This window comes from Euwallacea similis, chromosome 3, assembly GCF_039881205.1.
Source record: "Euwallacea similis isolate ESF13 chromosome 3, ESF131.1, whole genome shotgun sequence".
In the NCBI taxonomy this organism is placed as follows: Eukaryota; Metazoa; Arthropoda; class Insecta; order Coleoptera; family Curculionidae; genus Euwallacea; species Euwallacea similis.
In genome coordinates, this window is record NC_089611.1 from 271,388 (window position 1) to 286,158 (window position 14,771).

The 14,771-nt window shown below is 31.6% G+C and overlaps 1 protein-coding gene and 1 long non-coding RNA gene across 6 annotated transcripts; one reads left to right on the forward strand and one right to left on the reverse strand.

Annotated features, from left to right (window-relative positions):
* Window positions 1-884: 884 nt before the first annotated feature.
* Window positions 885-11,245, reverse strand: LOC136419678 (UPAR/Ly6 domain-containing protein qvr-like). 4 transcript variants are annotated; one of them, XM_066406203.1, is made up of 5 exons: window positions 10,998-11,245; window positions 8,099-8,140; window positions 7,087-7,134; window positions 3,643-3,789; window positions 885-3,585 (listed from the first exon to the last, which is right to left on the reverse strand). In XM_066406203.1, the coding sequence occupies exons 1-5, from the start codon at window positions 11,026-11,028 to the stop codon at window positions 3,368-3,370; spliced, it is 486 nt and encodes a 161-aa protein (XP_066262300.1). In that variant the 5' UTR covers window positions 11,029-11,245; the 3' UTR covers window positions 885-3,367. The 4 variants fall into 4 exon arrangements, with proteins under 4 accessions (XP_066262300.1, XP_066262301.1, XP_066262302.1 ...); XM_066406204.1 differs by lacking the exon at window positions 8,099-8,140; XM_066406205.1 differs by lacking the exon at window positions 7,087-7,134.
* A 148-nt stretch (window positions 11,246-11,393) lies between these two features.
* Window positions 11,394-14,641, forward strand: LOC136419935 (uncharacterized). 2 transcript variants are annotated; one of them, XR_010753139.1, is made up of 3 exons: window positions 11,394-11,613; window positions 14,226-14,373; window positions 14,429-14,641. It is a non-coding gene; the product is annotated as an uncharacterized lncRNA (long non-coding RNA). The 2 variants fall into 2 exon arrangements; XR_010753138.1 differs by lacking the exon at window positions 11,394-11,613 and adding an exon at window positions 12,188-13,816.
* Window positions 14,642-14,771: the final 130 nt, after the last annotated feature.

Sequence of the window (14,771 nt, forward strand, 5' to 3'; positions counted from 1 at the left end):
TTAAGAACTTTCGAAAAACCCTTTTTCTTGATAAAAAAACCATAATCGTAAAAGGGGTAATTGCGCAGTTTAGAATTAAGATTTGAATTTTTTCTATGGAAAAGGGGGCGTTATAGTTGATGTTATTAATTCACATGGCAATACGATAACATTTATCAACTTACATTTATAACTGCATACGTTATATGGGTAGTAACTCGATCGAGTTGTTGCGTCTCTTTTTGCAGAGGGTAAATGGGCAAAATAAGGAGTGATATTTCCTTCAGTATTTTGTTCAAGGACAGCTAAAATTTGTGATTTTTTAAACGCTTTAAGTTCAAGTATATTTATAAAATTACGTGTAGGACCTCGTCATAGGTTATCACATTTATTCTATCTATTAAAATTTTCAACATTGCTTAACCTAAATCATAATCGATATTGGAAATATTAGAAATTTGTTAAACAATTTGACTATGATTAGGTTGCTCACTATATTATCATGGACTTGTAGCAAGTCATTAAATAAACAAATTTTACATAATAAAGGCATTTGGAGGTATTTTTAATTTAATAATATTCTTTGAAGCATGCCCCCTTTTATCGATCATAGCAATTAAGTAGGTAGCTGAACTACTTAATTACAGTCACATTAATAGCGTTTTCTATTGGCGAATTTAGTGCTGAAGTAGTGTATTGCCGTATTATTTTATGGGCATTCTGTAGACAGGTACAAGAATGCATTATTTTTGCTCTAGATTTCCTGATAGAAACCGCTATAAAATGAGTGAAAACAACATTAAAATAACCAATAAATGTAGAAAACAATTAAATAATGTTAAACTACAATTATAAACAGTGATACAAGAAGGATTGAAGTTTTGGAAATTATATAACAAGTAACATTATCTTTAAACATTATATTATGTTAACTTAACAGTTGGTTTTATACATCTTGTATTAACACTACATAATATGTATATACTTAAATATAAATTAATCAATATCTTAAATAAAGTGTTTGTAATAAGTTTCTCTAACTTAATTTCGAATTATCCCTGAAATGTTGCCAAACCAGCTTCTGCTTTGATGTGAACAACTTAACATCAAAAAGGAAGCAGGTGACTGCAAAATTTCAGGAGTGCACATAATAAAAATAGCGAAGAAAGGTCTTTTACTTCTGTGAGGGGACTTTAAGTTAACATTTTCATAAGAAGCGGGAAGCATTTCCTTTTCATTCCATAGGATTTCGCTTAATAATTAAATTGTTTTGCATAAAAAATTTGCCTTAAAGCCGAAATCATTTGATGCTCAAAACTACTTTAGACAATTTTCTTGGGAGCTCATTGAATAAAAATTCAACTTATCTGTTTAAACTCCTCAAAAGAATCATGTCTTTATAAGAAATATCAGCGGAATAGAAAAATTTGAAGACTCGTCTAGATAGGAAAGCATGGCATGCTCACGATTCACTATACATACTGCAGATATTTTCTATTTTACAGTAATGTTTTCTAAAGTGCCTGAGAATGTTTCTAATTTCAGTTTTGTGTCGTTGGTATACTTTAGGTTGTATTAAATAAATATGTGTATATCTGAATGTTTATTTCCTATTTGATTTTGTATGTAAAGTACTATGAAGTGTGTGGTTGGCAATTGAATGAGGAAAATAGAAACATTCTTAATCTAGGTGCAAATCGTGCAGACATGCTCTAAAACTTCAAAAATGACGAAAGATGGAAAATGATTGAATATTTTTGGTCACAAAATATTTAACCATAATAAAAACAATTTTTCTTTCGGTAATGATTTTTTTAGGTTTTAAAACTTCCAATTTTAACTTTGCTTTGTCGTCAAAGACTTTTTATAGTTTTATTTTGTGACCAACATGATTTTCAATATGAGTGAACGAAAACAATGGTGTTACTTTACCTTTTCAATAGTTTTTTTTTGAAAACCTTTGAAACGTTTGATAGCACCTTAAGGATAAGGGGATTTTGACTTAAATCTAAATTAGTATTTTGGACCTATTATGGAAGGTTTTACTATCACAAGATTTACGTGCTATTGATTGAAGTTTGTAATGAAAAATACAAATGTTTGTGATGTCTGGTAATATGAATGACACTTCTATTGACACTATTTATTTAATATTCAGTTGCCTAAAGGGTTATTATTAGTTAATTTAATAAAATAATGGGAAGTAGAACAATTCATAAATAGGTCCGCGAAAATATCATATGTAGGTAACGTTATTGCCAATAAAAGTTCCAATTTTCTCATAAAATCTGCTCTTAAGTAGTTGGATTATAGAAAATTATATTAAATATAATTTTTTCGATATTGGTAGGTAGTTCATGTTTCTCATACGCATCTCTATTAAAATTCAGGTTAAAAACATAACGTTTGGCAAGAAATTTCTTTTTCCATAAAATTTTGTAAAAATTATGTGTGCCACAATCGTTAATGTGCTCACTATATCCGATTAACATCACTATTAATTTATTTATTAAATATTCAAATGTTAATATCTTTTGTGGTAGGGCAGTAATTGTCACGATTCTGAGATATCATCTTTGTCTTCCAATTAAAATATTATCCATTTTTAATTAACATCAGTTTAAATTCTCTTAAAATAGCGTTTAGTAGGATAAAGTATTTAAGTGATTGATTTCTTCAGATAAAAACAAATTTAATATGTATTGTGACTTCTCCAAGTTTGTAAAATGTCATTGTTGAGCAAAAACTTAGTTAATCATCATTTCATAAAAACCTTTAGGTATAGTTAAGAAGAGAAAACAACAATGATATGAACTAATATTGTTTTTGGTTTCTAAGTGATATGCTACAAGGTTTATAAAGAATTGAAAATTGCACTTATTCTAAAGTCAATTTTATGTCTGTTAGGTTAACTTTCATTTGATTGCCAATGTTTATCACCAGGATAAGTCAAGTTGCATAATATATATTTAAATTTTCTTGGTTAAAACTGGGCCTTTGATTATGCAAACTGACTTTAGAATTTCTCAAATGAATCCGTAATGATCTGCAACAATTCCTTAGCTATACAGTGACACTTCTTTGTCCCTATATTTTCCTGTAACATTTCTTCGGTCTATAACACCTCTGGATTATGAAAAGGTAGTAAGTCCAAGTCCTTATGTTGGGTTTATTACCTTCCATACATCTTAAGGGTGTTTTCAGTTGTTGACAATTATTGTTTAGTTATAAGATTGATTTAACTTTCAGTATCATTTGTTTTTGATAATTCCGCTCGAGTTTATTGTCTTTTATACTAAAAACCAAACCAACTCAATGGTCAACAAGGAGTCAATGTTCTAGGGCAAACCAAGACTCAAGACTCAACAAGGGACAAAATTCATCTGGTCTAACTAATCATGCAGCAGAGCAGGCGCAGCACTACAGCGGTCACTACTGAGGCGAGTGTGTGGGAAAAGCCCCCTTGGGGCCTGGCGCGGTTGCACATGTCCTCCTCACAAAAGCACATGTGACCTGTCCCGCTACTTTCCATCATGCACACATGGTCCACCATGAAGAGATTGATCTGTAGTTGGGAGGTGCAAGTTCGACGTACAACTTCGTAAGCTGAAAGTTTCGATAGGGTAAGAGCTCTTTGGAAAGAAATTTCATGGTACTACTTACGAGATTTGGCATTTCGGACCATTTTTACGCAGCAACCGTTGCAAGTCATGAGTGGCGGTTGATCTCTGGGCAGGGCAGTATAATTGAACGGGTCTTTACAACGCATATCCGACCAGCTGTCGCATTCATAACAATATATCTGTCGGGCTGGAAAATGATAGGTTAGTTTGGGTTCTGTAGGTCGGATTGTTAACATGGGTCACGACATTCAAATTAGAGCATTGCCATACTTAGGTTTGACTAAAGAGTAGGTTAACTGCCATCTCATAGTTGATATTAAACTTAGGTGTAGAAAGTGTTTATAGATTACAATCTTTATCAGCTTTTCTATATAGGATATCGTTTAAAGGAGATAATCATAAAAAATTGTGAAGAATCGAAAAAACTTGGGACACCTTGTATTGGGTAAATGAAATCAAAACTTACAAACGTAACATTTTCAATTAATGAGCCCAGAATTACCAAACACAGACTACATCGATCAAGTTTTGTTTTAAGAAATCATTAATTCATTATTAAGTATTTTCTGACATTGGGCCAACCATGAAGAACAGAATTTTCCTTTGACATCATCTGAATTATGTGTTGGAAAAAGTGCCATGAATGATAACAAAAATAAAAAAGTAAAACATGATTTCTTGTTTATTTGCAAGAGACAGACAATGTTTCATGTTTCATTATTAAAATTTTAATACTCTGTATGTCGGTAACGAAGTATTTGCAGACATACATACTTATGCCTCCACTGACTTTCTTAATGTTAGTCATGCCTATTTACTCCTAAAATGAAGTCTACTTATTTTTTGAACGGCTAATATCTTATATTTTTTAGAGTTTTAAAATTTCACACAAAACCTACAATTTTTTAAGTTGCATTGGAGTCATAATGTTACTGAACCCACTGTTTGTCTGTCTAGAAATCTTAGTTCTGCTCTGCGTTCAGTTACTAGTTACAACACAACTTTCCTATTTTTAATCCACACCCAGACGTTTTTGTTTTATATGTATAAATGTTTTCTAAAAGAAAACGTCTGTATTTCTAGCCTACATTGTCTCGTTCTGTATAAAAATATTATCTTATTCGTAAGTTTAAAATTGTTTATAATAACTCACTTTATTGACACACTTATTCGTTATTGTGCATTCATATTTCGGGCATCCTATCTTATGTCCAACTTAAATTGCTTTCTCAAAAACAGACAAGAAATGAAAGAAATCTAGATGGTAAAATTGTGAAAAGTTAATTTAGCAAGTGATGAAACTTCAATGTCAGTGTGAATGAATCACGTTAATGCAAACTCATGTGGACAGCAAGGAAAGTTTTTTACTAACATAAACAATTTTAATAGAATTTAGTTTGTTTTACCCTTAATATCCATAGTTGAAATTATCAGAATTATACTAGGTTTGTGACCCATGAAATATGATCTTAATTTTTCATAAACCTGGGTTTTAAGGCAAACTATAAACAAACATGAAAAGAGTTTAAGGTATTTTCAACTAAAAATAAAAATCGATGGATTTCAGCGTTTTTCCCACGTTTTTCCCATAACACAATGCAAGGATTTGAAATTATTTTTTCAAACCTTTTTGGGTCCTCTATACTATACTATATATATATATATATATATATATATATATATATCCTATATCCTCTATATATGTATATTAATCTCAATAATATCAACCTGTCATTTTCACAATAAAATAAACAGAATTACAATTATTATTGCAGCATTTTGAAATTTCTTTTATAATATGTCGTGTTTTATTAGATTTGCCTAAGGCTTAATTACTGAAACTTGATATTTTTTATTTAAAACGTTTACATTTTAAAAGTAAAAATAGAGTGGCATATTTCCTAAGTAACTTTAGCAATGTCTCTTAATTTCATGCAGTGCAAAACATGTATTATTTTCTCACTAGGAAAGTGTGCAACTCGATAATTTTTTCATGACACCTTGGTCAGATTAAGGATATAGGTTTAATTACTACCATCGTCGATAAGTGTTGATTTTTTTAAGTTATTTTTAATAATTAATTTATTGATTTTGTACAAATAGAAGAATACGAAACTACAAGGTATCATGTTTCATCATATTGAGTTATTGCAAATTCAGGACTGTGCGAACATTTGCTCTAATAATGAATCGACCTATTTTAATTATTTTGTTAACAAACTACTGCTCATATTCGGATAATAAAAAATAAATCACGTGTTTAGAGAGGAGCACAGTTAGTTATTGCCCAAGTAATCTTGAAAAAGAATCGACTGAGTGAATTTTTCTAGAAGTAAATTTAATAGGACAATAATTGCATTTTCATTGTTCAGACGTTGTAATAGGCCCATTAATTGACACATCGTTAATACATATAATCTGGTGAATGGAAATTAAAAATTTCAATAAGTACATCTTCTCACTCTAACTTGCCAATAATAAAATAATTAGGTCAGTAGTATCGTCTGGTGCAAAAACATTTTGCTGATATTTGGTATATTCATAATCCTTAAACTATTTCACTTTTATGATAAATATGAATATTTTAAAATTTAAAAAAAAAACAGATTTTTAATAGTAGTGAAGTCTTCAATTTCAACTTCGATTTTTCAATGCCGCGTTGAGTTTGTTAACATTTTCTTGCTTTTAAATGTTATATTTTTGTTATTTTTATGCTTTCGAATAGAGAATCTGATAAAATATATCATTTGAGATATGGTGTAATTTGAAATTCTGATGTGGGGGGCATCTGATTTCTTCTGAAACATAATTTCAATTCTGAACAACATGGCTACTGATTGTCCATAAACATTTTTGATGCTGACACATAATATTTCGTTTTGAGAGCGGTCAAAACTTTTTTAAGTCTTACTTTCACGTCGCAAATATGTGCGATACATCAAGCAAATGATCGGTAAAACCACTGCATCCTAATAGGAAAAAGTATTGCAAGTAAAAAAATGTTTTATTCAATAATTTGGCCAAAAAATTCCTGAACAGTTTTCCCTTACAATCCTCTCTTTTCTGTAGATTTGGATTAAACCTAAATGTGCCTCTCCGTTCCCTGTTTGACTTCTTGTGAATTTTCTTCAAGTATCACGTAAAACCCCGTAAAACTATCGAATCTGAGCCACAATGTACTGTAAAAATAAACTTTACTTTTGCAGGGACTTATCATCCAGCCTTATAAGAATGACTACTTTAAGGCCTGAAATCAATTTGATGTGCTGAAAAGGCTTTCTTATAAAATTTTGACGATGGCAGTGATTAAATTGACAGTTATATTTATTTATATTTAATTTTGCAGTAGTTTTCTCCTTACCTATTCGTCACGTTGCTTAATTCCCCTAGAAAAGTGCTATATACTAAAATGATCTACTACACATCCACACAACAGAAGTACAATAAATTGTGAAATGTGTGAAATGCAAATTACTAAACTTACTCTGACATTCCGCTTTACAAACGGTAGTTATAGCTAGCAATATTATCACTGAAAAACAAAGCAAAAAATAAAATTAATGTGAAAGTAGGCGATTCGTTAAGATAGCAAATCAAATAAAATCTCTTTCCATCTTATGATGTTAATAAAATAATTATTAGAAATAATATATAGATCATCTATACATTTGATTTGCCATTTAAATGAAAGGTGTCATATACAGGATGTTTTTACAATTTCCGCTAGTCAAGAAAGTCACGAAAACACCCTGTATAGCGCCCTACAGGAGAATTTGTACAAAAATTTACAACTTTCAATAAAAAATACCCAGTAATATTTTTTGTTACGGGAGTAAATGGTAGGTAAAATCACCCTGTATGAAGAGCAACCAAAAATAAACGTAAATATGTGATTTAAAGCGACTAGATATCTATTTGGTGGCTCACAAAACTTTTTTAAGAAAACGAGTAAGTAGCATTCGCTTCGAAAGAAAATACATAGCAGAAAGTAGTAGAAAACGTGGACTTATTCATAGGATACTGATTGCTAATGGCCGGTTATTAATACTGTATTTCGGTCGGTCCAGGGCCTTTGAATGAAAAATACATATTAATACCCAACAAAAAACATTAACGAGGTATTCTTATATCGAAAATATCAATTGACTGTCAACAGACTGATTAAGATAACTTGAGAAATTACCTGTCTAAATTACTTGTATATTTTTCCTTCAAAATAAAAAATTGAAATTGTTTTTAAAAAAGTTTTGTTCTATTTCTATATCTAAATTTCATCTAAAGGTATTTTAGACAACTTCAGTAATAGTAAACATTGTATGAAAATGTTGACATGAAAGGCTCAAAATATTGTCGAAATATTTGGATAGCCTCATGTTTTCTTAAGTATAGAATAATGTATTAAAAAATCTAATTTCTATTGTAAACCACTACTGGAAAGTTTGTTGGGCTTCTAGCAAAAAAATTGCACAAAACTTGTTAGTTACTGCTTTACTCACGCGCACATTCCCATTGACTTTTTCCAAATTGTACAAAATATACTGTAATAAAATAGGGTTGGGGTTTGAGTTTAGGATTAAAAATTGAATTGTTTTTTACAACATTCAAGTGTGTTTCTGTTTTGGGTATTAAAATGTTTTCGGTTCTAGAGCAAGGTATATGTGACTAGAGTTTGTTCTTTAGTGAATTACATTACGATTGAACATATCTATCTTGTATAAATTTTTTGTAATTACGAAAGGGTATTTGTTTTGACCATTGTGTATTATGTATGCCCAGAAGTTAGAGTAAGGAAGTGATTGGGAAATACAAATTGGATTTATTTTACGAAAAATCTTATATCATAAAAAATGTTTTTGAATAATTCAATTTTTATTAATAACTTTTGTTCATTAATATTATGAACAAAATTTGGTTCGGTAAATCATAAGACAAAAATGAGCATGAAGGAGGTAAAAATTACAAAATGCATATTTAGAAGTAAATCTACTTTGCGGAAACTTCATTCATTGTAATAAAAAATAGGATAAAAAGAAAATTGAGGAGACAAATAAATATAACTACTTCGAGGGCTAAAAGGCCTACTGACATTGAAATTCATTTAAACTACAATTACTATCAATGGAATTACCGCAAAGCATATTTGCCTGCAAATTTCCATTTTGCAATTTTATTATTTCATATTCATTGTTGTACCTACTTCTGCATAAATGTTAAAAAATGCAAAGTTAAACAAGAAGCGCATTTTTTATTGTTCAGATTCTCAAGTCGTTCGTCAATGGCAACTAATGGACCCACGTTTGGTAGAGACAGAAATATTGCAGAGTAACGATTTTTAATAATGTATCCTACAAACCGGTCATTTCTATCTCATCTCTTTCACTTCTCTGTTCATTTATAATGTGAATATTTTCCCTTCAATACTGAAAAAAAAAACAAATAAATTAGAATTCCTTCTTGTATTAATAATATTATTTTTCTTGGCAATCGCTGTATCACCTAAATATTATGAAGGCTTTCAAGGATATACGAGTCACCTCAAATTTATAGTTCCACGTCCACCAATCAGAAGTGATTGGTTGATCAGCTGGATTACCGATCCATTTTACGCAATTTTGAAAACAAAAAGTGTCTATACATAGAAAATTTAGGGAATTACTTACTTCCATAAGAAACATGTCAAATTTTATACGGTTTATTTTCAACTTTTTTCATGGTTCACATTTGGCAACATTAAAAGTTTTGAATTTATTTAGAAATGTATCCTTGTTTTTCAAATGTGGCCAAAAACGAAACTGAGTTTCACTGGATACACCAACTATGATCATCAATCTGCAATTCTCCCACATTTTAGAATATATTTTTTACCATACTATGACAATTCAGGCACCTATATAGGTTGGCTCCTTAAACACATTCTTTTCGCAGTGCTAGATTCTTGCTTCGAACTTTAGGTACCTATTTTAAATTTCTTCCATTTAAAATAAGCAATGATGAACAAGGTCTTTTCGAAACAGGTTAGTATTGAACTTGATCCTCAGTAATATTTTTATATGCTGCAATCGGAATAAGGTATACAGAAGCGTCATTACAAATTACTTCGAAAAATGCGGTTCAGAACCTCACAGGACCAAACCACGAATGCCATTCGAGCAACTCCATATTCGAATGAGGTCGAAATGACGCATTTGTGTCGCAATTTTTAATATCCAAGCGATGATATTCTTGTGAATTTTGATGTCGTTCATATACGGAAATGTTTGATTCGAATTTCAATAATTCAGAGCTAGGTCACTAGGAGTTATATTTGCTACTGAAATTATATGATTGGTGGGGTCAGTACAATTTTAATACTCACTTACAAACTTTAAATCGTTTTGACGTTTTCTTGTCATAAATTAAAAAGAAATAAGCGTTTTTCTTTGTAGTTATTGGCTAGTCTATTGTTTAAAACGTTACTTTAAGTGATATGTTTACTTTGGTTTTGGGCTCCTGATGGCGCCCACACAAACATGTGGCATTTGATGAATCTCGAATAACCCGAACTAACCTGACTACTCGCTATTTTGGAATCGGAGAATGCTACACGTTTGCATCCACCTTTATATTAATAAGAATATTCCGTGTCAGTTCTGTGATCAGCAGCATGTCAGTATGTCGTTTTTGTATATCTTATTTTTTTGCTGCAATGATTTATGATGAAGGATGTACCAAATTTATGAACGAAAGACATCTACTGTAATATCTATTTGTAATTGTTATATGCCAATCTTTCCTGAAAAAAAATTGTAAATCTACCCAATGGAAATCAGGGTTGTGATGAACATCGTGTTAAGATTTCGGTTTCTATGTCCTAAAAGCGAATAATCTACTGTAACAGTATTTTCACTTGAATGTATAATTCGTTTTGAAATAATGTATGTTTTCAAAGTATCCATATTTTAATGCACTCTCCGATATCAATTCCAATACCAATTTGTATTGTTTGACAATTATATAACAATGTTGGCTTGTATTATTCAAGTATCAAGTAGGTGTCAAATAAAATTTTAGGTTCTTTTTTTTTGCCTGGCCTTTGGGATTTTTTTTTAAATTTCATCTACGACCGTGTGAACGACAGTATCTCATTGAGGCCCAATGGGCGTTTTTCATTAATTCGTGTTTAGTAAGCGTCAATTAATTTTTTTCAATATTTTGAAACCCGTCCAATTTTCTGTATTTAAGCTAAACAAATTTAATCCAATGTAAATTCCTGCAATAAAAAGCATAATATTCTTATAATTTGATATTATTTTCCAACCTGACTCTAACTTCTGTTTCTGTGTAAAATTGTTATTTTAGTGTAAATTTTTGTCCATCTACTTTATTCAATCCAAGCATAACACTACAAACCCTTACCTAATACGGCAAACAGTTCCCTATACATCATGGTGACACAGTTTGCGGACAATCACAGGCATTGAATTCCAGGTAGGTACTTTAGACAAATATCAAATTATTTCGAGCCGTTTGACTATATCACACGAGTAGTGCATTTTTTGTCGATTATTGAAAGTAATTTTTGGCGATATTCAGGAAAAATCGCGAAGATGTTCGGTGCATTTTCACGGGGTTGAAATTGGAAATGGGTCTGTATTGATTTTCTTTTGCCAGACAGGAGCACTGCAGTAGCCTTTCGGGGGTTATCGTCGTGTTACGTCGGTCATTTGACGATAACGATATTCCTGCCATGCAAAACCATTTTTGTTATTTTATGATGTCTACACGGAATAGTTTATTTGTAATGATGTAGTGAATTATTGGAGAATTTATCAGTTATTTTCTTTGTTTAAGGCATGAACTTTATCAAAAAAAAAAATCATAACTTTGCTAATCTCTTCGTTTTTGCCGGTTTTTAACAGTAATAGAATTAAATGTTGGTTGAACGCGTTTTGGCGTATTTTAGGTTTTTTTTTTTTATAAATTTTCTGGTGCGTGCAACTTGGAAGGGTTTTTTTGAAACTCAAAAAAAAAGGTAGGTACTGTAAGACACAACAATTATACTAAAATTCTGTCTTTTGATTATCGTTTTATGAGATCAAAAATATACTATGTCGGAAGTTTAAAATGGCTTTTTTATAAATTTTTTTTCAAAACATGGGTCTAAAGATTTACTCTCGATGAAAAAGTAACAGGGCGAATAGTGAACGGAGTAACCCGGGTATCCACAATTGTAGTTTCTTAAAGATCTTTGCTTCTTTAACTCATTGGAATAATTTATCTTCATTGAATGAGCATGAATATATCTATGGTATATCGTATATACATAGGTCTTTTTGCCTTGCTTTTAACTTGCTACTTTAGAAAAAAGCATTTATTGCTGCTGAACGTCGGAAAATAGTATGTAAAATCAAGAATACAAAGTCGATTTTATGGAATTTCCACAATTACGGCTCGTTTAATGTTATTTCTTGTACTTATTGCATATTTCATCCAGCTGTTAACAGTTCTTATTCAAGAATATTTACCAAAGTAACATTTTAGATAATGAATACACCCACCAGTCGACTGTTTGTAATTGCTTCTTAAAATGTACTTTCAAGCGAAATTGTCGCAATCAAGCTGCAACTACCACACATAACATAAAACAAACAATAACAACTTCTCATATCGTCAATGCGTCTCATTATTATGTTCCCATATGTCTCATTTTGCCCATTTTTCTCTTGTGTAACGACTGACCAGTGGCCTATAGATAAGATAGCGTTCCTCGAGTGGTACCAATTGTTGGTACCATAGAAAGTGACGGCCAACAGGTGATATCTGTTTCACTATTGTGCGCGAGCGGCTTCACATTTAATATAGGAACAGTGCTGGTGAATTGTGAAAAGCCGCTTTGTTCTTTGGTGGAGGTGTTGGGTACGATTTAATTTAGTGCAGGGCAGGGCTCTCAGTTTTGATAATAAATTTAGTTTTGTATTCATATTCAACCTTGAATGTATATTAGTATTAGCCAATTTATCCACAAAGAACTATTGAATCTATATAAAATGGTTTCTTATCTGTTGTTTAAATACGGCATTAAGGCACAAATATAGACGAATACGTCGATTTGAAGAGCTCTAATTTATATGTGGTTATGTTTTAAAGGATGAATGATCTATTGACCCAACTCGATTAGAACACACTAGATAATCTGTTTTATTTATTAGCAGCACAATTAAAGATTATTTCAGAGCTTTCCTAGTTTGTGCCTTTTAACACCGGTTTTTTATTATGTTATTTTTTCCTTCTAGTTTGTTTTTGTTCATTAACTTGGACTGGATCAACGGCGAGTTGTGTTAAATTCCATATACCTAAATCTTGGGTGATGTGATAGGCTGTCTAGGGGTTTGAGTGTAATCGATTAGGGGCACCATCTCTTTCAGTCAAAGTTGATATGATAGAAAAAGGGACCTATAGGACTCTCGGATGCCAACACAGCACATATAACGGAGTGTACGCTTCTGGAATAGAAATACAGAATGAATCAAATCATCGGGCACCCTAGAAAGGGATCCTATACCGCAGATGGAACTCTCTCAAGGCAAGATATGCACTTCTGGTGATTGAAGGGAGAAAGTTACTTGGGATACTTCTAAAAACATAGCAGCGGGAAAGAAATTCGCCTCTTCGACTTTTGTCGTCCCCAAACCTAAGAGAATTGTTCGTATGTAGCAATATATCTTCAGCAAAGAATGTGAATTTGTTTGAAAATCTTATGGAAGGTAGATTATTAAGATATGTCAGAAACAGCAAAGGGCCCAAACTGAGCCCTGCGGAATCCTCATGCTTAGGATAAATATCATTCACGGATTCTCCACCAAACCCTATCGTCTGACTGCGACTCACCAAATGCAATCTAAATCATTGCAGAGCTATACCCTTAAAGCCACAAATTATCAGCTTTCCTAGTAACATCTAATAACTCAGACAATCGAAAGCCTTGCATAATTCACAAAAGGCGACTGCAACAGAAAGGTTTTTCTCACCTTCCTAAGATATTCAACAAACTGAGTCAACGCAAGCAAGAGTGCAATGTGACGAAAGTTTAATGGGTCACCCCTACAGCCACTATTAGTACGGTTATAACTCGAGATGAATGAAACATAACTCATGCAACATTAGATTTTTAATAGTGCTACTTCGTATGTTGCTTCTAGACGTATGGTGGAACACGGAAAACTTTAGCTGTCCAGGTATGAAAGTGGGATGTAAAATAATCTCATAAATCTTTAATGTAAAGCCGGACTAAGGATAGTTAAGATACAGATTAAAATGGACTCAAAACATAGACTCACAACAATCCGATTAAAACTTGAGTCACCCTGTATTTCTCAAAAGTGAAGACGCGATTGATTAGGTTTAGGTGATATTCATGTTCATCTAAAATTTCAGGCTACACACATAGATCCGCGAATCCGATATTCAACAAGGCAGATTTTTCTATTAAACAAAATACAACAAAACATTACAAAATTATCAAATTAAATTTTCGTTAAGTTCTGTGGCACGAAAACGAAGCATTTTCGCATATAAATAAATTCAGTTAAATTACTCTATTTTCTCCTTCTTATTATACGAGTTGTTTTTACCCATATTTTTTAGGACACGCTGTATTTATTTTTGTTACTTCAAAACCATGATGTCGACACTTGTTCTATCATTCTGTGTTGAAGTGAAGTTGGATGCCAAATTTTGATCTTATCTTAAGGTTATAAAGGATATAAAACCATATACAGGACAGCAACACAAAGTATTCTTCCCTATATTCTCTGTGCATTTTAATATATTTTTTTCTCATCTCCTAGGCTTTGTGAGGAAAATGGAGAGCGGCGATAGATAGGGGAGAGAGTTAACTACTACCCAAAGCTCATCTCGATACAAAACGATATACAGGGCAAGAACGCAAATAACTCACCACTATCTCTATTGTTCACTGTCAATACTATTGCTAGCTTGGAAAACGTGTGTGTTGATAATTGCTTTTTTCAATTTGGGTATTATGCTCTTATTTGAATAAAAACATGGGTATTTCAGAATTACAAGTTAATTTCCTTCCTTTTACCAAACCTTATAGACATAAATTATGCATTAAAAACTGTCAGATTCCAAGTTTTACGGGTACAACTGATATTTTTCATTTTTGTAGAT

What these genes read in the sequence shown, in the direction of transcription:
- LOC136419678 (XM_066406203.1), bottom strand. Translation starts at nt 11,028, where the DNA reads ATGATGTATAGGGAACTGTTTGCCGTATTAG. An exon ending in AAGTCAATGGGAATGTGCGC is followed by an intron (nt 7,135 to 8,098) that starts GTGAGTAAAGCA and finishes TTTGTTTTTCAG; the next exon opens with TGATAATATTGCTAGCTATA. An exon ending in GGTCCGAAATGCCAAATCTC is followed by an intron (nt 3,586 to 3,642) that starts GTAAGTAGTACC and finishes CGAAACTTTCAG; the next exon opens with CTTACGAAGTTGTACGTCGA.